The 24,014-nt window shown below is 39.2% G+C and overlaps 1 protein-coding gene across 4 annotated transcripts in view; it reads left to right on the top strand.

Moving 5' to 3' along the window:
- The window catches only part of BRAT1 (BRCA1 associated ATM activator 1), a 498,236-nt gene that overhangs the window by 255,755 nt on the left and 218,467 nt on the right, over positions 1-24,014 (top strand). For all 4 annotated transcript variants that reach the window (XM_044089125.1, XM_044089127.1, XM_044089124.1 and 1 more), the window contains exon 9: positions 10,372-10,558. In XM_044089125.1, coding sequence (XP_043945060.1) covers positions 10,372-10,558 — 187 coding nt within the window. The remainder of the gene's footprint in view (positions 1-10,371; positions 10,559-24,014) is intronic.

The following is a 24,014-nucleotide window of genomic DNA, read 5'->3' as shown; positions in this document are numbered from 1 at the left end:
CATGGAAGTTGGACACCCTGTTGGAAAAGTTAGACAATACCACGGTAATGTAGTGTATAAACAGGAGGTACATACTCCTATCCTGTGTCTCCTGCCCTGCAGTGCAACTCTGAGATGTGGCAGAAAGGATGGCGTTGCACCTAATAGTGCAGTATCTTCCAGGAGAAAGCAACAACCTTGCAGACTGTCTAAGCAGATTGATTTCAGACCCCCCATGAGCGGATGCTAAAAAAGCACATTGTGAATAAAATCACAGGAAAATGTGTGCCAGAAGTAGACCTCTTTGCCATCAAAGATCACACAGCCTTGAGGACGTATGCTTTCTCCCCACCCATGGACAGTTCTATTTCTGTATGCTTTTCCCCATAACTCTTACCCCCAGGTTACTTGTAAAGAGTAGAAAGGCAAGGCCAAAGATGATCATAATTGCACCATTCTAGCCAAGGCAACATTGATTTCCTCTGCTAAACAACTTTAACAGACAAGAACCATAGTTACTACCACAGGATATGGACCTTTTGACCCAGAATGAGGTTGGGTGGCATGATGCCAGGGTAAGCCTTTGGGCTAGGCTTGTAAAGACTCCAGGGCCATTAGCCTAGTACACACCTATGAACCTCTGAACCTATGAAGGAATGGCCATCGACCCTATCTTGCGCATTTTGAAACTTGTCAGGTTAGCTGAAATATCATGTAAGCTGGCAGCTTGGATGATGTGATCCATGTTCCGCAGGACCAGCTGTTGGACAAGGGCATCCTGCTTATCTTGAAAAAGGCTGGGAGACCCAGTACCAATCAAATCATACATTTCTAAATGTATGTATATATAATAATATATAATACATATTTCTAAATGTAGTTATATATAATACATATTTCTAAATGTAGTTATATATAATAATATATAATACATATTTTTAAATGTAGTTATATATAATAATATATAATACATATTTCTAAATGTATTTATATATAATATAGCAATAACCCACGCCTGGGTGTGGGTAATGCTAAATTTACCCACGGTTGGCGTGGTTTGGTCCCGAGTTCTGATGTACTGCGCGCCTGCACAGTACATCAGAGCTGTGGGCAAAAGCAACGGAGAAAGCAAGATCTCCGTTGCTTTTTTTTAGTATTTCGCTATGTTAAATGAGTTTAACATAGCGAGACAGTTTTAAAATAAGCAACGGAGTGTCCGTTGCTTATTTTAAAACTGTCTCGCCATGTTAAACTCATTTAACATAGCGAATATAAAAAGCAACGGAGATCTTGCTTTCTCCGTTGTTTTTTCAACACCGTCGCTATGTTAAATGGGTTTAACATAGCGAGACAGCTTTAAAATAAGAAACGAAGATCTCCGTTGCTTATTTTAAAGCTGTCTCGCTATGTTAAACCCATTTAACATAGCGAGACAGTGTTTTAAAAAACCGAGTTATACTAATGGGAAAAAGTCCGGGCGACCGGACCTTTTTCCATTACTATAACTCGATTTACAACGGGCACGCTGGCCAATCAGCGTGCACGTTTTGGGGGGGTCATGGTATAATAATATATAATACATATTTCTAAATGTAGTTCTATATAATGTACAATACATAGTTCTAAATGTGTTTATATATAATAATATATAATACATAGTTCTAAATGTAGTTATATATAATAATATATAATACATATTTCTAAATGTAGTTATGTATAATAATATATAATACATATTTCTAAATGTAGTTATATATAACAATATATAATACATATTTCTAAATGCAGTTATATATAACAATATATAATACATATTTCTAAATGTAGTTATATATAATATATAATACATATTTTTAAATGTAGTTATATATAATAATATATAATACATATTTCTAAATGTATTTATATATAATATATAATACATATTTCTAAACGTATTTATATATAATAATATATAATACATATTTCTAAATGTAGTTCTATATAATAATATATAATACATAGTTCTAAATGTGTTTATATATAATAATATATAATACATAGTTCTAAATGTAGTTATATATAATAATATATAATACATAGTTCTATAGTTATATATAATACATATTTCTAAATGTCGTTATATATAATATATAATACATATTTCTAAATGTAGTTATATATAATATATAATACATATTTCTAAATGTGTTTATATATAATAATAATATATAATACATATTTCTAAATGTAGTTATATATAATATATAATACATATATGTAATAACATATAATACATATTTCTAAATGTGTTTATATGTAATAACATACAATACATATTTCTAAATGTAGTTATATATAATAACATATAATACATATTTCTAAATGTAGTTATATATAATAATATATAATACATATTTCTAAATGTAGTTATATATAATAATATATAATACATATTTCTAAATGTTTCTATATAATAATATATAATGCATATTTCTAAATGTAGTTATATATAATAATATATAATACATATTTCTAAATGTAGTTATATATAACAATATATAGTACATATTTCTAAATGTAGTTATATATAATAATATATAATACATATTTCTAAATGTAGTTATATATAATAATATATAATACATATTTTTAAATGTAGTTATATATAATAATATATAATACATATTTCTAAATGTGTTTATATATAATAATATATAATACATATTTCTAAATGTAGTTAGATATAATAATATATAATACATATTTCCAAATGTAGTTATATATAATAATATGTAATACATATTTCTAAATGTAGTTATATATAATAATATATAATACATATTTCTAAATGTGTTCATATATAATAATATATAATATATATTTCTAAATGTAGTTATATATAATAATATATAATACATATGCGATTGTTTCTACAGTATTTAACTACATGTTGATGTAATGACGCTGTACATACTTTTCTTTTAGCAGGTGGCCAACTGTCATTCGATGTTATAAATTTCATTAAAGTGCATGTTTGCTTGAAGAAACATTTGATTATTTGACACAGACCCCAAATTCGTATCTTGGAGAATGTCTGAGTTACAGGCACTAATGCATAAAGTACAATTCTTGAAGTTTTACCCAGGCATTGTTTCACTGAGAACTAACTCCACTTTCATGCCAAAGGTGGTAACAGAGGTTTCCTGAATCAAACAATCCAACTCCCTGCTTTTTCCCCCAAACCCATGGAATAGAAGGGGGGAATTTTACATTTCCTTGATGTGCACAGACCTCTGACATTTTACTTGGGTAAGATGAAATGTTTGAGAAAGTCTAATCAACCCCTTAAGCCTTTGCTGCCATCAAAATGGGCAAACCAGTTAGCAAACAGACTTAGGTATACCTCAAACTGTATCTGCTTTTGCCATAAGGACCGTGGCAAAAGGTTACCTGAGCACATTAGAACTCATTCCACCAAGGCCACAGGTACCACTGCTGTTTTTATTGGGGTGTGGGGGGGGGTCCACCCAAGATATTCTGGAGGCAGCCACCTGGTCCAAAGTCGCACCTTTTCTGTGCATTACAACTTGTCCTGTACCTCTAAAGCCATTGCTGGGTTTGCTTCTGCAGTTCTGCAGGAGCTTCTGTTCTCTGCTTGATCTCTCTTCTCCAGCTACTTTTCCTATAGCTTTGGGAATCCTCCCAATTGTTTTTTTTTTTCTTTTTGTCTTAGAAGTGCTTCCTACATATTTATTTCGCCATTTTTTACAGATGAACAGTGACTGGTAAAAATAAAAATCTGTAGTACTTGGATGGATCTTTGATGAATGAAAGTCATATAGCCCATGAGCATAATAAAATAGTTCCTCTCATTTAATTTTTGGAAAACATCTTGCTGATGCATTAATTTACTCCGTTGGTCTTCCCATCCTTGTGTCATATTGCTGTGGTCAATTATGTTATAAATCTCCATCGCAGCATTCATGTAAACTTCCATCCCTTGCATGGCCTGTGACATTTTAGCTTGAAAGATGCCATAAGTGCAACTTTTTTTTTTTTTTTTAACACAGTTACAGTATGTACACAGAAAAGAAGAAATTCAACATCACATGCTGTTATACAGTGATAGGAATACAGTGAATCCTCAAGGTAATCTTATACAATTAAAACATTAAGACTGTTGGTGTTTCAATAGCAACATTTCAAGGTTATCCCAACCACTAAAAGTCTTAGCATGATTTACAGATCTTACTCTGATCACTTCTTTTTCAGTTTTACATAGTATTGCTGTTAAATTTAAAAATTATTTCAATGCAGTAGCTGAGTTCAATTTCCAATTTTTTGTAATAACTTTTCTAGCTACTTCCAGAAGGCTAGAGTACAACCTTTTTATATACAGTCTTGTTTGAGTTCCATAAAATAGAGTCATAGCACATAAGTCTTCTCTTACATCCTCATGTGGTTAAAAATAGGTGACTGACTTGTGTGTTTTCCAGATTTGGCAGTCTGTGTAAGAGCAGTATAGTGCTCGCCTGTGTATGTCAGATTGCCAGGTGCTATAGTTTTTGTACTATAGTCCAGAAATTTGAAGCAAGTTCCTCTGTCCCCCACTTTCATACACAACTGAATGTCTTTCCAGAGGTAGTATAAATTATTTGGGCTAGCAAATTGGATCTCATGTTTTACCTGTAGCGCTGTAAGGACTTCTTATGTAGGTGAGATTCCTTTCTTTGAAACCTGTATTAATGGCCTGCCTCAGACCAGTGTTTGGAGCTTGCATTGATGCCGTAGTCACTTTTCATCAAGCACTCTACACCCTAAACATTACTAATGTTCTTCGTGTTTCACTGTTGCAGTCATTACATTTGGGTAATCTGTTAGCACATTGCCCTCAGTCGGCCTAATTAACAAAGTCTTGGGTCCTGCGTCCATTGCTGTCCCTTCTTCCATGACGTCAGGTCGTCAGAGGTATAAAACATGCAGCCGACATCATTACCTTAGTCTTTCTTGCCGTGCAGTGCCCGAAGCAGAAGCAGTTCGCAAGTTCCAGTCGGCTGACTCCTGAAATTTTCGTTTTTGAGTTTCAGAACCAAAGTCTTCAACTTAAAGCTATGTATCCCGTTGGGGAAACTTTTTCTTGCTCCTTACCGATGTCAGTAAAAGTTAATAATTGCATTTCTTGTGGGAAGCAAATACCTCATAAAGATTTTCATTTGTACTGTAAGCCAGTCGCCAGTTTGCCGGTACTCAGTGAGGCGCTTTCGCAGCCCCAGATACCCGCTATTTCTGATTCACAGGCCTCTACTGAGACCACTTCAGAGTCTGGTATGCCATGAGATGCTTCCCCTATGGACCCCGCGGATGTCTCTATCTTGGATGGGTCCGGAGCCGCTGTGCCGGCACCAGCTTCTGAGGGTGTATTCAGGCCTACAGAATTGCATATTAAACCAACTCCACCTTCTATACTAAGGCCTAAATCTCGATCACTGCCTAAAAAAATGAAGCCCAGGCCACATGTTCAGGTCCCTATGTCTAAAAAACAAATGATCAAAATGGCTGAAGATTTAATTACTCTAATCAGGGGTAGTCAACTCCCCCCCCCCCCCTTCTAAGAGGCCTAGGCCTGAGCTTGACTATAAATCTTCTGAACAGGACTCTGTTTCTTCTGACTCTTCTAATGACCTGGATTTGTCCATACCTACTTATGAGGATTCTGATGCAGAGGATTCCATCCCCCTCTGCTTCTCCCCCTGAGGACTTTTCATTTGGGGAAACTTTACATACTTTAAGGGAGCATTTCCACTGGGAAAGTCAAGAATTTTCTGAATCCAAAAAGAGGCTTAGGGATTTCCTCCTTCTACCTCAGCATAGGCCTTTGGCTATACCTCCTGTACTAGACATTGTTGATGTGTTTTTGGAACCCAGTATGGCCCCTGATTCCCTGTCTCCGGCTCCTAGTAAACCTGACAGATACTACAGAGTTCCTGAGTCCCACAAGTTCCTTTTCAAAAATCCTGTTGCGGACCTAGAAACCATTTCTCAGGGGCCCAAGGGCATTAAGGCTTCTACTGCTAAAGATCCACCCCCTTCTGATAAGAGACTCCAGGGCGCTGGACAGATGGGGTAAAAAGGTTTATACTTCTGCAGCCCTGGCAATCAGGGCTTTAAACTGTCAATTTCATATGCTAAAATATCAACAACATATCATGGGACTACTTAAACAGAAAATGATGTTGATTTCTGACTGTGTGGAAAATAAAAATTTACAGGATTTATTGCATTCAGCTGAACAAGCTGGAAAACATACTTTGCAATGTGGTTTTGATTCTTTAGAGGCCACTTGCAGGGCTGCTGTTAGTGGGTCTGTGCTTAGAAGGCATGCTTGGCTTAAGGAGCAATCTCTGCTTGATCATGTTAAGGCAAAATTGTTGGATGCTCCTTTGCATCAGGACCGTCTGTTTGGCAATAAGGCTGAAGAAGTTCTAAAAAAGATGGAAGGTAAAGCTAAATCTATGCAAACTGTGAAAGATTTCTTACAAGAGCAGCCTCCAAGATTTAGTAGGCACTGGCCTACCAAGAACTGGTCCTTTCCAGCTCCTTCCAGATCCACTCAAGCCAAACCCAGACACACCAAAAGCACCAGGTTTCTGTCCCAAGGGACTCTCGGAACTAAACAATGGGGTACTTCCACTTCCAAATCTGGAAACAACAAGACACCACCCTATGGTAAACAGTCTCAATGACCTTCCTTTAAAATTACCAAGCACTTGCCTCTCAGCCGCCCCTTTGGGGGGAAAAATTGCTCTTCATGCAAAAAACTAACAACTTAAGGACAAATGGGTTTTAAATATAGTGTCCCAGGGATACAGATTTCATTTCCACACGTTGCCAACACCAAACGGGTGGCCAGTCCTGCCCCCAAATCAGTGGGCAGAGGCTCAGAAACAAGTACTTTCCCTCCTAAACATGGGGGCTATTCAACTGGTACCAGAAGAGGAAAAGGGGCAAGGTTTCTATTCCAGGCATTTACTGGTACCCAGAAAAGACAAATCATGGCGTCCAATATTGGACCTGTCTACTCTAAACACCTTTCTGGATATTCGAAAATTCAAGATGCTGACTCTTCACCAGTTGCTTCCTATGCTAGGCAAGGATGCCTGGTTGGCAACTCTAGATTTAAAAGAAGCTTACCTGCATATCCTAATCAGGGAATCTTGCAGAATATGCCTACGCTTCAAAGCAGGCTACTTGCATTATCAGTTCTCTGCACTGCCCTTTGGCTTGTCTACTGCGCCCAGGGTATTTACAAAGTGCCTGGCTCCAGTAATTGCATTTTGCAGGCAAAGAAATATTCAAATATATCCATACCAGGACGATTGTCTAATTCAGGCAGAAAACTAGGCCATACTTGTACAACATCTGGCGTTTGTAAAAAGGATTCTAACTTGTCTAGGGTACACCATAAATGAAAAGAAATCACAGCTGGTATCCTCTCAAAAAATTACATTCCTGGGTACAAGCTTGAATACAGCTGCCCAGATGGCTTTCCTCATACCAGAAGAGCAAATTCATTTGGTGACTTACTTCAAACAGGTGGCCACAAAACCCTGCTATCTGCAGGACAAATACTGCAAGCCTTAGGGTTCATGGCCTCCTGCATTCTTCTAATTCCATATGCAAGACTGCATATGAGGAAACTTCAGTGGTACTTAAAAGGTTTATGGAGTCAGCATTGTCACAGCCTGGAAACAATGATTCCTATCATACCTTGTCTACACCTAGAGTTCCTATGGTGGGCAGAGGCCTGCCACCAAAACAAGGGACTGCCATTTGCACCACCCCCTGCCGCGCAAACCCTGACTACAGACGCATCAGACTATGCATGGGGGGGGGCTCATCTGGCAGGGAAGTGCATTCAGGGCAAATGAAGCCCAAATCAAATGCACCTACATATCAATCAAAAAGAAATGCTAGCTGTACGGAATGCTCTGACAGCCTTCAAGGACTACCTTCATCCAGAACAACTAATGGTAAAGATGGACAACACCACGGTTATGTGGTATATAAACAAGCAGGGGGGTACACATTCCTACCCCCTCTGCATACTAGCCATGGCATTGTGGAACACGGACTTGAGCTACCAAGTACAACTACAAGCTCAATTCAGGCCAGGAAAGCTGAATGTTCTGGCAGATGATCTAAGCAGAAATCTCATAGACCCACATGAATGGAAACTGGAACCACGGATTTTCAACATGTTGACAAGCAAATGGGGGAGCCCAGACATAGATCTATTTGCCTCCCCCCAGAACTACCAGTTGGACAAGTTTTGCACAAGAACTCTGCACAAAAAAGCCTGGAAAGTGGATGCTCTGTCCTTCAGCTGGAAAAACCTATCAGTCTATGCCTTTCCCCCTCTGCCTCTGCTCTCCAAAGTCCTGCTAAAAGTCAAACAGGACAGACCAAAAATGATTTTGATTGCTCCAGACTGGCCATCCCCATGGCACCTGCCTCAGACACCTTCCTTACTGTCTCAGCAGGAGAACCAGATTCTGCACCCTCAGCTCCCTACATTGAACCTTGCAGCTTGGATAATCACTTAAATTCACACTTAACATCCCTCAGCAAACCTGTGATGGATGTCATATTGGAGGCGAGAAGACCTAGTACTAGAAAATCTTATGCTGACAAATGAAAAAGATTCTGTGCCTGGAATCAATCTCAAGGAATGAGCACAGCAGCGCCCAATTTACCTCAGATTTTACAATATTTAGCTGAGATACTTCACAAGGGCCTGTCTTTGTCCTCCATTAAAATCCACACCTCAGCCATTTCTCATTATAACACAGAACCTCCCCTCTTCTCTCATCCTCTGTTCAAGCTGTACCTCAGAAGGGCCAAGAACTTGAGACCACCCAGGAGAACTCCAACCCCTGCCTGGGACCTTAACTTTGTATTGGAAAAACTCACTCTGCCTCCTTTCGAGCCAGCTGCTACTGCAGAATTAAATTTTTTTTCTTAGAAAACAGCCTTCCTTCTGGCAATTACTTCAGCTAGAAGGATATCGGAGTTACAGGCCCTTATGGCAGTGGAGCCTTTCATCATTTTTCATGCGGACAGGGTGCCACTCAGGACCAATCCATCCTTCTTGCCCAAAGTGGTATCCAGTGTGGCTCTTAATCAGTCCATTCGGTATCCAGTGTGGCTCTTAATCAGTCCATTCATTTGCCAGCTTTCTTTTCCAAGCCACAGAACAAAGGGGAATGGATTCTGCATTCATTGGATGTGCACAGATATCTGAGATTTTACTTGGACAGAACTAAAACCCGAAGAAAATCTGAACAACTGCTAGTGGCATTTGCTGCAGGGGCAGAGAGAAAAGCTATTTCAAAACAAACCATTTCTAAATGGATAAGCCATTGCATTCATTTCTGTTATAAGCATCATGGAAAGCCTGTCCCCCAGGGGATCAGATCTCATTCCACTAGGGCTGCATCTACATCTACAGCTTTTCTCAGAGGTGTTCCTACCAGGGATATTCTAGAAGCTACTGCCTGGAGTTCATTTCATACTTTCACCAAGCATTACCATTTACCATTTTTTCTCTAAATCCAGAGCTGGCTTTGCCACTGCTGTCTTGCAGGGCCTTATAGCTGGTCCTAATGCTGTATAAATCCATCCTCCCAACCATAGCTTTGGGAATCTACCCAAATGTGATGACTGCAACAGTGAAACACAAAGAACATAGTACAGTTGTGTACACTTACCATAAATGTAGATGTTCGAGTGTATTCACTGTTGCAGTCCTGGTTACCCTCCCTCCAGCCCCCTGTTTTTCTCTGACTATACCTCTACTTTCTGTTCCTATGCTTAAAAGTCTTTTTGGTGTATTTGCGTTTGATTGGAGGTATATTGCTGTAATTTAACATTATATTTTGCTCCCCATTCGGGGGGCACCTGACATCTGGGGCAAAAAAAACTAAGGTAATGACGTCGGCTGCATGTTTTATACCCCTGACGACCTGACGTCATGGAAGAAGGGACAGCAACCGATGCAGGACCCAAGACTTTGTTAATCAGGCCGACTGAGGGCAACCTGCCAGCAGATTACCCAAATGTAATGACTGCAACAGTGAATACACTCGAACATCTACATTTATGGTAAGTGTACACAACTGTACTTTATAGCCAGACTAAAAGGCACTGCTGTGAGGTGTTGACTTTCACATTTCATATTTTGATTGTAATTCTTCTGTATAATGTTTTAGTGCCTTCTAGGTATACTGTTGTGAAATGCTTTCTGTTTGTTGCACATGATTTGTAACACTGTCTCTGCATTTCTGACCATCAGTATTCCTGTTTGTAGATGGTGTACACTCATCTTATTCTTTTTCTTATTTTTCCTTTCAGCCATCCTGTCCAACGCAGTTCCCATGCAGTCTTCTCGTGCAGTCTGTTCTTTTGGTCTTACAGTTCTGTAGTGATGAGATACTCCCACCCTGTGTAACTGCAGCTACTCTTTGCCAAAACCTGATTGGCTGTGTCAAAATTCAAAGGTCGTCTCTGGATACACTAGGGAGTCTTTCCAAGTGGGGAGGTAGGTGTCATCCAGTTAACTTTAGTAGTAGGAAAAGGGTTAAGTCATCCATCATCCTCCGTTTGAAGAAGTTGCTTTTCAAGCTGGTAATTAGTTGTACTTTTGTGACTAGTCTCTTTTTTGTTTTAATGCAATTTTTGTTTGAATGCTACTTCCTTCCATTGGTTAGAATCCTCCTGACGTGAAGAACCAAGATGTAGAAAATTCTGCCAGTTTTCTTGTAGCAGAAACAAGCTCACTGGTGTAGAAAATCAGATGCACCTTCTTTTTGCTCTTATATTTCAAGCTAGTAACCGATCCCCACATTGTGTAGCATGCTTTGTGGGTACGTAAACAATGAATGGACACTTCACTTGCTTTATCTATTTCAGCACATTCATAGGTTCGTAGGAGGTTACTAGGCTTGTGACCCTAGAACCTTTACAAGCCTAGCCATGTTAATCCCAAAAAATCCCCATTTATTCTGTTTGGTTAGTTTGCTAAACGAATTTATGAGCACAGCGGATCTGTGATCAACACTGGCTACCCCTGTCCATGAGAGACAAGGGTGCCACCCCAGTGGCAAATTTACAGTCTCCCATCCAGTTATCTAGGTTGCATTTTAATAAAACTCTGTTTTATGTGAATAGGAAGTCTGTTTCAGAGAAGTGGCAGTCTCTGGGAGATGTATCTGTCTCTCCAACATGTTTTGTTAATGTTACAAGCTAGGTTGAGATCCCTAGAGTGAGTGATTCTTGTGCCATTTAACTTGTGGATGTGCAGCATTTCCATTAGGGCAGGGTTGGTGATTGTCCTATAGACCAGGCATAAGTCACTTCTCAGCAGCCTATAAGATGCAGAGTAAAATGACATAGCTTTTCAGCCTGTCCACATAGGTCATGATTTGGAGTCCCTATATTTAGTGAGTAACCTCAGAGGTCTCTCCAGCTGCTACAGGTATCTGGTGAGGTACATGCAAAAGGGTACATTATACTCTATTAGTGGTCTGGTAACGGTCAAGTACAGTGGAGTTGTAATATCCCTTGACTCGGATGCTGTGCCCTTGCTTATGAGGTATGCTACACAGAAGGCCTTCCTTACTGCTGTGGAAACGTGGTGGTCAAAGTTCAGATTGCTGTTAACCTGTGTTCTCAAGTCTCTCACCACTGGGTTGGAACTCAGGGGGGTGCTATCAGTATTGTAATTTGTAGGAAATTCCATTTTGCTGAAGGGAATAATGCATTTTTTTTGCATTTAGTTTTAGACTATGGCTTTGGCAGCAATCATTTGCTTGTGTTAGCCCTTCTAGTATGTTGACATTGTTGGGGGACTCAGTGATTGCTCCCAGTTTTCAGTCATCAGCGAACCTGGCGAGCCAAAGGCCATCTACTCTGGCTTGGACTTCTGAGAAATAGATTACAAACAGTAAGGGGCCCAGCACAGACCTCTGTGGTACTCCACTGGTGACGGGCCTACTGGTAGAGGTGGAGTCACCCACTTTGACAATATGTGTTCTGCTGGTGAGCCAGTTGGCTACCCATCTAGTGATGTTGGGGTTAATCCCTAGCTGGGAGAGTTTCTTAGTGATACCCAAGTGGGGGATTATGTCAAAAGCCTTAGCTAGGTCAAGATAGGCAGTATGCACTGTCTTACTTTCATCCAGGGCTTTGGTGACTTTCTCAAAGAAGTCTACTAGGTTTAATAGGCATGCTGTATCCTTAACAAAGCTAAACTGAGTTGGGTCTAGCATTTGAAGGTCACCTATGTCCTTGCTAATAAGTTTCATGATAATTCTTTCCATGGCCTTGCAGATGAGGCTGGTTAGACTTGTGTGTCTGTAGCTCCCAAAGTCAGTTGATGGCCCCTCTTTGTGCATGGGGATTACTGTTGCTGTTATCCATTCTGCAGGAATATAGAAACTTCTCAAGCTATGATTAAAGAGAACACCAAGTAGGTCTGCTAGATCTTGTTTTAGATTATTTAGTAAACAACTTTGGATATTGTCAGGTCCCATTGAGGCTGTGTTCTTGGCCTTGTCGAGTGCTGAAATGACGTGTTCTTAGATATATGAGGCAGAGGGCTGATGTTGGGGTATGCTTGGAGTATGGTAGGTGAGGACAGAAGAGTGAAGTTTGCACTGAATCTGTCAGCTAGCAGGTTAGCAATATCTTCCAGTGTAGTATGAGTGTGATCCCATCTACAACCAGTTTGGCACATAGCTGTATTCCCTTTTAGACTGTGGACGTAGTCAATGCCTTATGATTATCGTTGGCTAGGGATGCAATTTTAGTTTTCTAATTTGCATTATGAGACTTTACAAGATTTCTGATTTTCTTGCTTAGGCTTAGGAGGGAACTCTTCCTCTGCAGAGTGATATCCCTCTTGCTTTTGGACAACAGTTTCTTCCTCTTGTTATATAATCTGTTTATACTTGAAGGCCACCATGGTGACTTGTTTTTATGGGAAGACCAGGTTTTGATCCAGTCAGGTACAGCAGAGTTTATGCAGTCACGTAAGTGTTTGTACAAGACATTTGCATACACTTCTGCATAATGATCATTGATGTCTGCTGTTGCAGGTGGTATGAAGCTTTTTATACCATCGCTTAGTAGGCTGTAGTTAGATTTTGTAAAGTATTTTTATAATTTTTGTTCCTGTGAGGGTGTCAGTTCCAGTAGTTATTTCAAACGAGACTGATTTGTGGTCTGACCAAATCAGGGAGGGCATCACACATGGGGGAAGTACAGTGACCCCCCCCCCCCATGTTGGTGAGTACTATGTCCAGAACATTAGAGCTCCTAGTGGGGGTGCAGGCTATCTGTTCCAGAGCATTTGTGTTAACAAAGTCCAGGAACCTTTGGGCGAGCGGGTTTTTGCTTGTGTATGTCCCCTAGTCTTTGAAAGGACAGCTGAAATCTCGGTTTACTGTCAGATGTCCGAACAGCAGGCGATTGAGCATGGGTTAGCCAAAAGACAGTTTTCCAGGAGGAAGAATGCCAAACCAGGTAACATTGAATACACTACAGTGAATGGGTAGTGTGCTTCCATTATCTGAGTTCTGCATTCTGAGCGGAGATTGGGGTACAGTGAGGAACAGGGAATTAACCCATTTCTTCACTGTAGTGTGATCTCAGAAATGGTATATATACTTTGCAGGGGTGTTGTGGGTGCAGCCTCCCACACAGGGGGATGCAGGGGGCTTGCCCCCCTGCAAAATAGTGAAGTAAATGTACTGTTCACTGTAGAGTGTGACGGTATGATAGAGTGCATAGCATGGGTGACTGATAATCACCTTCTGCTATGTTGAATACATCGAACAACGGGTGTAGATGTATTCAGTTTCGATATGGGTGCTGTATCGATCATCCGTATTCAGCATTTCAGGTCAACGTTTTGATCAGTCAACTGATGCAGTTTTTCGGACATACAATAGTAAATCAAAATCTCCCATGACTGAGGTGTTGGGCTGTATGGTGAGGGATTCCAGTAAATCAAGGTAGATGGTGTGTTTATCCTGGTCCATGGGGGTGATCTATAGCTAGCAGTGATGTGGTGTGGTACTTTCTCAGTAGTTAATTGGACATGGAGTAGTTCAAGAGAGTCATTCTGTTTGACCAGTCTCAAAGTGTATTTGGTTTTATTGAAGATGGACACACCTCCACCTTTGTTTTTTTCACACTCTTTGAGGTCTGAACGTGTGGAAGACATTTTAGCTCTGCATGGCCTGGATGCTCTGAAGCCTTGAACCATGTCTCGGAAAGTGCACAAACGTCAGCATACTCCAAGGTGAGGAGTGCTTCCAGGGAGTGCTGTTTTGTGTTTAAATTTCTAGCATTTAGCAGCATGATCCTGAGTTTGTCTTGATTAGATTTTAAGTGGGAAAATTTGTTGTTTTGACATTTTCTAAAAAAGGCATTATGGGGGTGGCAAGGCCTTTGCCAGTATGTGAAAGCCTTGGGGAAACAGATGCAGACCATCTCTAGAAAAGCAGTGAGGTCTGTCTACCATATCCTCCCAGGCTGACATACTGAATCCCCTGGACTGACACCAGAAGCTGAACCAATTGTTGAAGTCGATCATTTTTTGTTTATATTGTAGTATCATCCTGGGTGAGGGTAGGATACTGCTCAGGTCTTGGAACATCCCTGTCTGGGACACATAATGAGAGAGTTGTGTTGTGTCTCATCATATAATCAAGAGAAGTACGTCTCAAGTCATTCACTCCAACATGGACTATGACAGTGTCATAACAGTACTTTTTGAGTGACTTGAGTGCATGCAATGTTTGTCTGATCCTGGTACATGATAGGCAGCTAACCGTGACCTTCTTGTCCAGTCTGGTGAGGTGGACATCTGTGCGTCTCACTATGGAGTCGCCTATGACCAAGACATTTGATGTGTTTTGCCTTAGGGGCTTATTTGTTGAGACACAGGTGTGTGTGTGTGTGTGTGTGTGTGTGTGTGTGTGTGTGTGTGTGTGTGTGAGTTGATATGTGTAGTAGTTTCTTTTTGCTTAGTGGTGAGTGTGGGTGGTGTGCGTTTTGGAGGTATCTGTTCTTTTGATAGGCTTTTAGTGAGTACCTCCGGGTATGTGAGAGGAGCGGTGAAGCATGTGCGCAGTGATAACCTGTTTGATGTCTACTTTGTTTTTATGTGAGAGAATTTAGTCCAGGTCCACAGTGTATTTGCATCTCTCACATAGAGTGTTAGTTTGTTTTAGGAGTAAACGGTTGTCAGTATACATGAAGTAATTGCTACATAGCCTCAAGATGCCTATATTAATCAAGCTGGACTTGGTCAGAAACATCAAATGTGAAGCAGTAATTCAATTAAATACAGTTAAAGTGCAATGCCAGCTTAAATTGTACATATTTTTCAGTTTTATTTCAGTGATTGCCTTGGATTTCAGTGCAGATGCACTCCAGACCTTTGGCTAAAGTCGCCAAGTGTAGAGCAGCTCCAGTAAACTGAGCTCAAACCTTCTCAAATGTGAGGCTTATATAAAGGCAAATTTAAACAGTTTTAACACAACTACCAATGGGAAAGGCTTTCTGCAGCATTCCCCAACTCACATGGGTCCTGAGCTACACACGTCTGCCACAAGGGTGCAGGGAGTCCTCTTAATGTAAGATGAAAGGTTTAACAGGACAGAACAGTCTAGATCTAGCAGGTCTGAATCTAGCCTATGCTATATAAGGCAAGGAAACTCAATTTCATTAAAAATGAGTGGGTGCAAGTACTCAACTTTTTTATGTTTTGTGGATGCAGACAGGTGCTTCAGCAGTAGAAGGTTCATCAAAAAATAATAGAAGAATGTCTACGTTTGCCCAGGTTTTCAGCAGGGGGTGGTTTTACTAAAAATGCAGTGATTTTCCGCTGTGCATTATCAGAATGGTCTCCCTTTATTTTACATTGTGAAAGAATTTTGTCTGTGGGGAAGGTGGCGTTGAGTTGTGAAGCTACAGTAGATTGTCTTGAGGCATTTTAATATCTGTAGGTGGTATAAAACGTGTTCTGTGGAAGGGAGCTATGATGTTAAATGAGACCCAGTCCAAGAATAGCTGCAAGCCATTTGCCTTCATAATGTAACACATCATTTTTTTTTTTTTTGTGGGCTTGCTTCACTCTCTATATTTGTTGAAGATGCAACTCATGCAGTAGGTTACCTACTGGGGTTGTGACTTGATCAGCCATGGTCCTGTCATGGAGACTGTGACGTCCCCACTCTGGCCCAGTAATCAAGGAACCTGAATCCTCACCACTGACACTGGAGAGGGATGTCCACTTGCAATATAAATGGATACACAGTATTTCCAGATGCAGACCTCCCTGCATCAAGCACAATTTCCCTTAAGAGTACATAGGGAACATAGTCAGCCCAGGGTCTTGATTTCTTTATATCTGTCTCCCTGGTTCACTTACTAGAGCAAGGCAAGATGAAGTAAGTGAGGGGTCCTTCTATGTCTGATTCCAAGAAATGAACTGCAATGAGACTTGTGTCTCATCTGTTATTAAAACATCATTTTTGTCCTTTATTTACAGAATGACATTACATACATCTAGTCATCTGACTTCTGGTTCCCATGCTCCCCCCTTTGGCTAGAAGCTGTTCAGATTTAGCACATATGTGTCAGTAATACACACAGAGCCTCACTAAGATCTGCTGCAGCTCTTGGAAATCGTAAAACAACTTCAAACCTCCATCCTTCCAGAGTAGCAATTAGTTCACCCTAATGAGAATGCAGGAAGCTTCTTACTACAGACTTTTTGTCCCTGGCTGCATTGAGATCTGTAAGATACAATCTTTATGGCCTGGGCCCAGTAACTTAATTTCAGAATATTTTCAAAGTCAGGTGGATTGAGATTAACTTCTTCCCTTCCAATATCCTCTGTTAAAACGCATACATTTAAACAGTTAGAATAATACATGTATATGTCTTTTTCCTGTCCAGCAGGGCACACTGTTGGTACATTTTTAACACAAACAACTTTACAAATATTTTCAGCACAAGCATATGTACAAATCAGTTTGATGTACAAATCACATATAATTCTTCACAAAATTCCAGTCAGCTGTGCTGGCCTATGTTATACATCCACTGCTGTACTTCTCCTGGCATAGCTGGCTGTACCTCATATCATCACAGAGACACATGGATGTTAATTAGAAAGGCAGCACTTCACATAATCGACATGGTGACAGTAGCAGCTGTTTATTAATTATTGTTGGGTTTAATACCTTCAGTTCATTAAATTGATGCTTGCTCTGAATACAGGTGCTAAACATGTAACAAAAAACTTTTCTTCCATAGCTAGGAAGGGATAGGATAAGGTGATAGCAACAGACAGGACCGATAATGACCACAAAAGCAGTATGTTATCAAAATGTCTGTGAATTAAATGGGTTGTTGGCTAAGGTGGGACTGCTTGTTAAAGTAACTTGCCTTTGATTGTAAAAAGTTTTATAGCAGAAAACAAACTGAATATAAAAAACAGCTTTGAGCAGAACTGATACTGAATGTAAAGGTGGCCCTGGGTAGAACTGCTGTTGTCTGTGTATTAGCTGTTGGCCTAATTTGCATTGTCTCCTCTGGAAGCTATAGGTATACCCAAATCATGTTCTAATTTGCAGCTCACCCCCCTCCTTATTTTCTTACAGGAAGATTATTGTTGGTATGTGATTATGAGCACAAAGTATGTGGAAAACATGAATAGAACAGACACTTAAGGTGATTATCTAGCCTATATAAATTTTAATTGTTTATTTTCCTGCATGAGTTATATTAGCAAGGTATTACTCCTGCAGATTTTTGCAGGTCTGCAAAATTAGAATTAATATTTTTGGATAGGCTAACACTGTAAATCAGTACTTTTTATTCATCTTAACAGTGGGGGTATGATTTTCTGTCTTTAGACATATTTGTGGATATAGTATTTTGTTACTGGTCTTTATTAAATTATTGTATAAATGGTGCTTGCAGACCAGACATTAACAAACTAGAACCATGTGGCTTTTATAGCGGGAGTTCTGCTTTATCTATCATGGAGGCAGCAGAATTTCTTTTTGTGGTAGTCAGTTCCCTTTGCTGCATTTTGTTTATTGTCTTTTAATTTTGACATCATAATCAGTATGTGTACCTTTTCTCCCCAGTGGGGCTATTTGCTGCAGATAAGTGAAGCTATTTAAATTCACTAAGAGTGCACTTAGCTTTAGGTGAGTACTGCTTAGTACACTGCGCTCTACAGACATTCGTTTCACAAGCGAGCACTCCCGATCAGTCGTGACATCACACACTGCTGATCTCACACACACACACAGTCATAACTGCATCATTCAGTCCAACCAGCAGACATGTATGGTCATTTTCTAAACAATTTGTAATGTAGATGTCATACAAGGGCCAAAAGTGTAGACCCTTGAGGAATTTATTGACCGGGTTTAAACTAGTTTGAATCTTGCTGTTGGCATGATGTAGATCCTTAAAGTAGTGTTGGGCAATCATTCTATCACTTCTTGTTACTGTTACTTATTATGCCAATTCCTTAAGTAGCTTTGGTTATAATCCATTGACAGAGAGAATTATGTTCCACTCACGGTCAGTGAGTCACTGATTTATTCAATCAACCAACTTAACTGAGAACCCAATTTTATGGTGTTATTCAGTTAGGAGCTTCTGGTCAACATAGAAGTGTTTCAAAGCTTTACATATATCACATCAACTGTGAGATCATTTTTAAAGGCATTAAGCTTGCTATTGTTAAAAAAATAAAATAAAATAACTCATTATGTTTCATCTGGTAGTTACTTCCTAACTCTTAAGACTTTCACTTTTATCACCTACTTCCTTAAACCATTTAGACGTTTTAATACTTATCCCATGTTTTCCGTGTTATTGTAAGGTAACATTTTCATGGCTACTCTACTGAATTGCAATTTCTAAGATTTTTACCTTAATCAAACCTTTTTTAAATTGTGCAACGTTCTTACTATTATAGACTGTTGACAGTTACTAACACGTTTTAAGTTTTATGTAATGTCTTTCTGTTTGTACCTTGGAGCTTTTCTCGCCAGGCCTCCACTGAAAATGGACATGTATCCAGTAGGACTATCCCGGTCAACAAATGTAAAATAAATAAATAAAAATATAGCATGTGGCACTGAATCCACACCTTTAGGTTATCCTCTAAATATCTGGCCCTGAATTTGTGTTTATTATCCTTTTTTAAGTTTACCCCCCCCCCCCATATGCTGAAATATTTTTTTTCTTATTTATAATCCATTTATTAAAATGAGGTTTGACTGACAGGAATATACCTCCCCTACAAATTACTGTTAACCTCATCCATTACGCTGCTGTCTTAGAGATAAAACCTTCCAAACTTTACTTCAGAATACTTGTCTAAAACATTTCATGCCACCATTTGCAGACTTGTAGGCCTGTAGTTCTCAGGATCCTTCCTGTTACTTTTTTTAAGTAAAGAAAACCCTTCAGCTTTCTTCCAGTCAGTTGGCAGGATGTAGATCCTTAAGTAGTGTTGGACAATCATTCTGCACTTTCTTGTTACTGTTACTTATGCCACTTAAGTAGCTTTGGTTATAATCCATTGACAGAGGGAATTATGTTCCCATCTGCCAACCAGGTAAACTATCATCCCCAGTAATGAAAGGCCAGCTGAGGGTTGGAAATCAGAGACTGAGCAACTGATGGGCAACTCATTTATGCTTGGGAGGGAGAGAGAGAGTGTTAGAAAGGCACTGATGTTTACCATATTGATCAGTGCTGCAGTGGCCGTAGCTATATAGGTTACATCCTGCCAAGGATATAACAGCCAGCCAGCTTCCAAAGCCTCTGGGTACCTTCCACGGGCTCAAACCATTGAGCAGCTCAAGCTGAGCTGCCTAAAATCACAAGTCTGAGCACTAAGTCCTCCAGAGCTTTCTCGCTGTTGATGAGAGCACTTCTCTGTGGGCTTTCAAGGATTGAGGGTCAGCTTGTGTATTTTCGTTGCTGAGCAGATCAGTTTTCTTTGGAGAAAAACCTCCCGTATGAAAAAGCTGCCTAGCACCTGGCTGACATATTCTAACTCCTTTCCTCTAACCACTATCCAACCTCTTTAAAACTCCTACAGATGCACTATATATTATCACACGTTACATGTAACTGCCTAGCACCTGGCTGACCTATTCTAACTCCTTCCCCTACCCACTATCCAACCTCCACTTTAAAACTCCCACAGATGCACTATATATTTCACACATTACATGTAACTGCCTAGCACCTGGCTGACCTATTCTAACTCCTTCCCCTACCCACTATCCAACCTCGTTAAAACTCCTACAGATGCACTATATATTATCACACGTTACATGTAACTGCCTAGCACCAGGCTGACATATTCTAACTCCTTTCCCCTACCCACTATCCGACCTCTTTAAAACTCCCCCAGATGCATTATATATTACCACACATTACATGTAACTGCCTAGCACCTGGCTGACCTATTCTAACTCCTTCCCCTACCCACTATCCAACCTCGTTAAAACTCCTACAGATGCACTATATATTACCACACATTACATGTAACTGCCTAGCACCCGGCTGACCTATTCTAACTCCTTCCCTTACCCACTGTCCAACCTCTTTAAAACTCCCACAGATGGACTATATATTACCACACGTTACTTGTAACTGCCCAGCACCTGGCTGACATTCTAACTCCTTTCCCCTACTCACTATCCAACCTCTTTAAAACTCCCACAGATGGACTATATATTATCACACGTTACTTGCAACTGCTTAGCACCTGGCTGACATCCTTTCACCTACTCACTATCCAACCTCTTTAAAACTCCCACAGATGGACTATATATTTTCACACGTTACTTACCAACTCACTGCCGCCTACTCCCCACTCCCCCATCTATACCCACTAACTGTTACTAGACTAAGCTGAAAAGCTTTCCCTTAAAATGTCGATGCACCTTGTATGAACGTGTCTATATTCTCTTCCTTTTTTAGTTTTCCTTTCTTGTCTTCTCTTCAGTACGTCTTCAAGATTATCTCTACTAAACATACTGTCTGAACAACCATCATATGTTACTACCTGCTATACTTTTAATTGTATGTCTAAACCACTGTGCTTATGTAAATATTTTATGCAATCATATGTTATTGTTTGCTATATTTTTATAACTGAATGTGTAACTATCTTATGTGTAGTATGTTAGCAGTTCTTCTGGAGCTTTTCTCCCCGGGCCTTCGCTGAAAACAGACAATTCTGTCCAGTCGGAGCTTCACGGTAAACAAATGTAAAATAAAGATGCATAAAATAAATAAAAATACACACACATATATATATATATATATATATATATATATATTCCCCCCCCCCTGAATATATATATTTTTCTGTGTCTCTATATTTATATATGTATCTGTGTGTGTATATATATATATATATATATATATATATATATATATGTGTGTGTGTGTGTGTGTGTGTGTGTGTATGTGTGTCTTTGTATATGTGTGTGTGTGTGTATATATATATATATATATATATATATATATATATATATATATATATATATATATATATATATATTTATTATTTTTTTTAAATGTACTTTCCTGCTTAGGAAAGCTATTTTTAATCTAAGAAGTTGTGTTTTAATGGACTGTCAGAAGACTTGAATACTCTTTTAAATGAGTGCACTTTTTCCCGTCAGTTTAAAAGTGGTTTAAAGTAGTTGAAAACACAAAACATACTACTGTGGAGAAATTGTATTTATTTTACTTTTTGGTGCTGGCAAAGTATGTTAAAATGCTTTTTACTATGTTTTTGTGTGAAAAAGTGACTTGTGACAGTTTTAAATTTTTACTGGCATATGCTGCTTTTTTCCATGGGAAAAAGGCACCATTTTCAGCTTGAAAATGAAGACAGGGGTTCAGGGAAGTAAATATTGCGGGAAGAAATATCCAGGGAATTGTTATGGCTCGGCTTGTATAGGCCGTAGGGCCGATAGCCTAGTACCAACCTATGAACCTATAAAATGGAACAAAGTATTGGTTCCACAGTGGGTTCTTCTTCCAGCTGCAAAAAGTAAATCACCTTTACCACCACAGCAGGCTAGCATTTCTCTTTTTCTGAAACTATTTCCAGAATATGGCAGTATTTTCAGTGGGAGAACACTGAGGTTTCTCAGTCCCTAAGAAAATACTATTAGCTGTTATGAATGGAATTTCCAGAACCCTCACCCATTCCTCCAGAGTTGTCTGTTTTAGAGGATGTGTGTGTCACCTTCTGCAGTTTTGCTGATATTCAGCCAGGTGCTGCTAAAGACGTAGCTAGATCGTATAAAGTTCCTCAGTTTTTAACGTTTTATACACTCATCCCAAACCTGACCAGCCAGCTATCGTTAATCCTACTGCTGCTAAACATAGTTAATTCTAATCCTATGCTTTCTGACAAGGTATGAGGAAAAAAGTGTGTTCTTTACAACTCTTTTGAATTGCCAGGCTCACAGGTTAAAGTTTATTCTGACTGACTATAAAAGTATGAGGAATGTTTTGTCTGCAGTTTCTTCTTATGAGGAAAATGTGCTTTAAATTGTTTAATTTCTTCTAGTTTACAGGTCACAGCTCCTTATTTAAAGTGTGTGTGTACGAGTCTGTTAATACTTCTTCCAGGGCCATGATCACTGGCACTGTTTTGAGTAGGTTTATTTGGCTGCATTCTCAGAACCTTCCAGATTATGTGAAAAATGAGATTCTAAATTCTCTGGATAGAGAGTTTTTGGTGTCTGGTGCAGATGCTATCAAAAAGTGTGATGAGAAGGGTAAGGTGATTCAGGAAATCTCAGAGATTTTTCATTGCTCCTTTTTCAAGTTTTGTAAGAGATTCTCTAACCCCTCATCCAGTTTTGACAAGAAGCAAATAAATAGTCTCAGCAAAATGCTAGTAAATAGAAATTTAAGTAGAAATAGCAAGACGTTTCCAAAAGAATTACAGGGACCCCCAGACCAAGGACAGTCCATCAAGTCAGAATGACTGTTTGAGACACTTGTCCCCCACCCACCCACACTTGCAGTCCTTTTCCCTTCCAGAAAGTCTGAATCTTAACTTTTCTCTTTGGCAGCAGTTTTAGATAAATGGGTTTTGAAGATCCTTCATCTAGTTTTATATGGCAGTGGGAGGACATTCAGGTGTTTCTGTGTCTGGATTACATTATCAGTTCGCTGCCTTATCCTTTGGAGTATCCACTGCACCAAGAGTGTGCCAGCCCCAGTTTTAGCTCTTTGCAGGCTGAGGGGTATCCACATTTTCCATAGTTAGACTTGCTTATCTTTGTAGAGTCGTTTTCAAAGAGTGTGGAATGTCTCATTTGGGTAGGAGACCTCTTACACAAGCTGGGACAGTCACATAGGATTGTGTTCTTGTTGCGTCTGCCAGACTCATCAGTTCAAAGAACTTTTAAAACAAAAAAGGCGAAAAACAAGCCAAGGAACAGTACAAACAGAATTTAATAAGTTAAGCGCTTTCGGAATAGTTGATGCTCTTCCTTCATCAGATAGCAAATACAATACATTTACACAGTTTTATAGTAAAACACGTTCCAATTAAATAATTAATAATTTATCAATTAATAAATCACATGTTATAAACAATAATAGCAACCAACTTCACATCCCAGAATATGATATGGTTAATGTATTAACATAATAAAGAGATCTCAATAATGTGTACCCGAGTTGTTTAAATAAATTTTATATAACTCATTTTTTAGTTTATGGTATATACTGGAATTCATTCCGACTTATTATGTTAATACATTAACCATATCATATTCTGGGATGTGAAGTTGGTTGCTGTTATTGTTTATAACATGTGATTTATTAATTGATAAATTATTAATTATTTAATTGGAACGTGTTTTACTATAAAACTGTGTAAATGTATTGTATTTGCTATCTGA

This window comes from Protopterus annectens, chromosome 12.part0 (assembly GCF_019279795.1).
Source record: "Protopterus annectens isolate FY-2018-M chromosome 12.part0, PAN1.0, whole genome shotgun sequence".
NCBI lineage: Eukaryota > Metazoa > Chordata > Ceratodontiformes > Protopteridae > Protopterus > Protopterus annectens.
The sequence above is the reverse complement of the archived record's forward strand: the minus strand, read 5'-3'. Positions and strand labels throughout refer to the sequence as shown.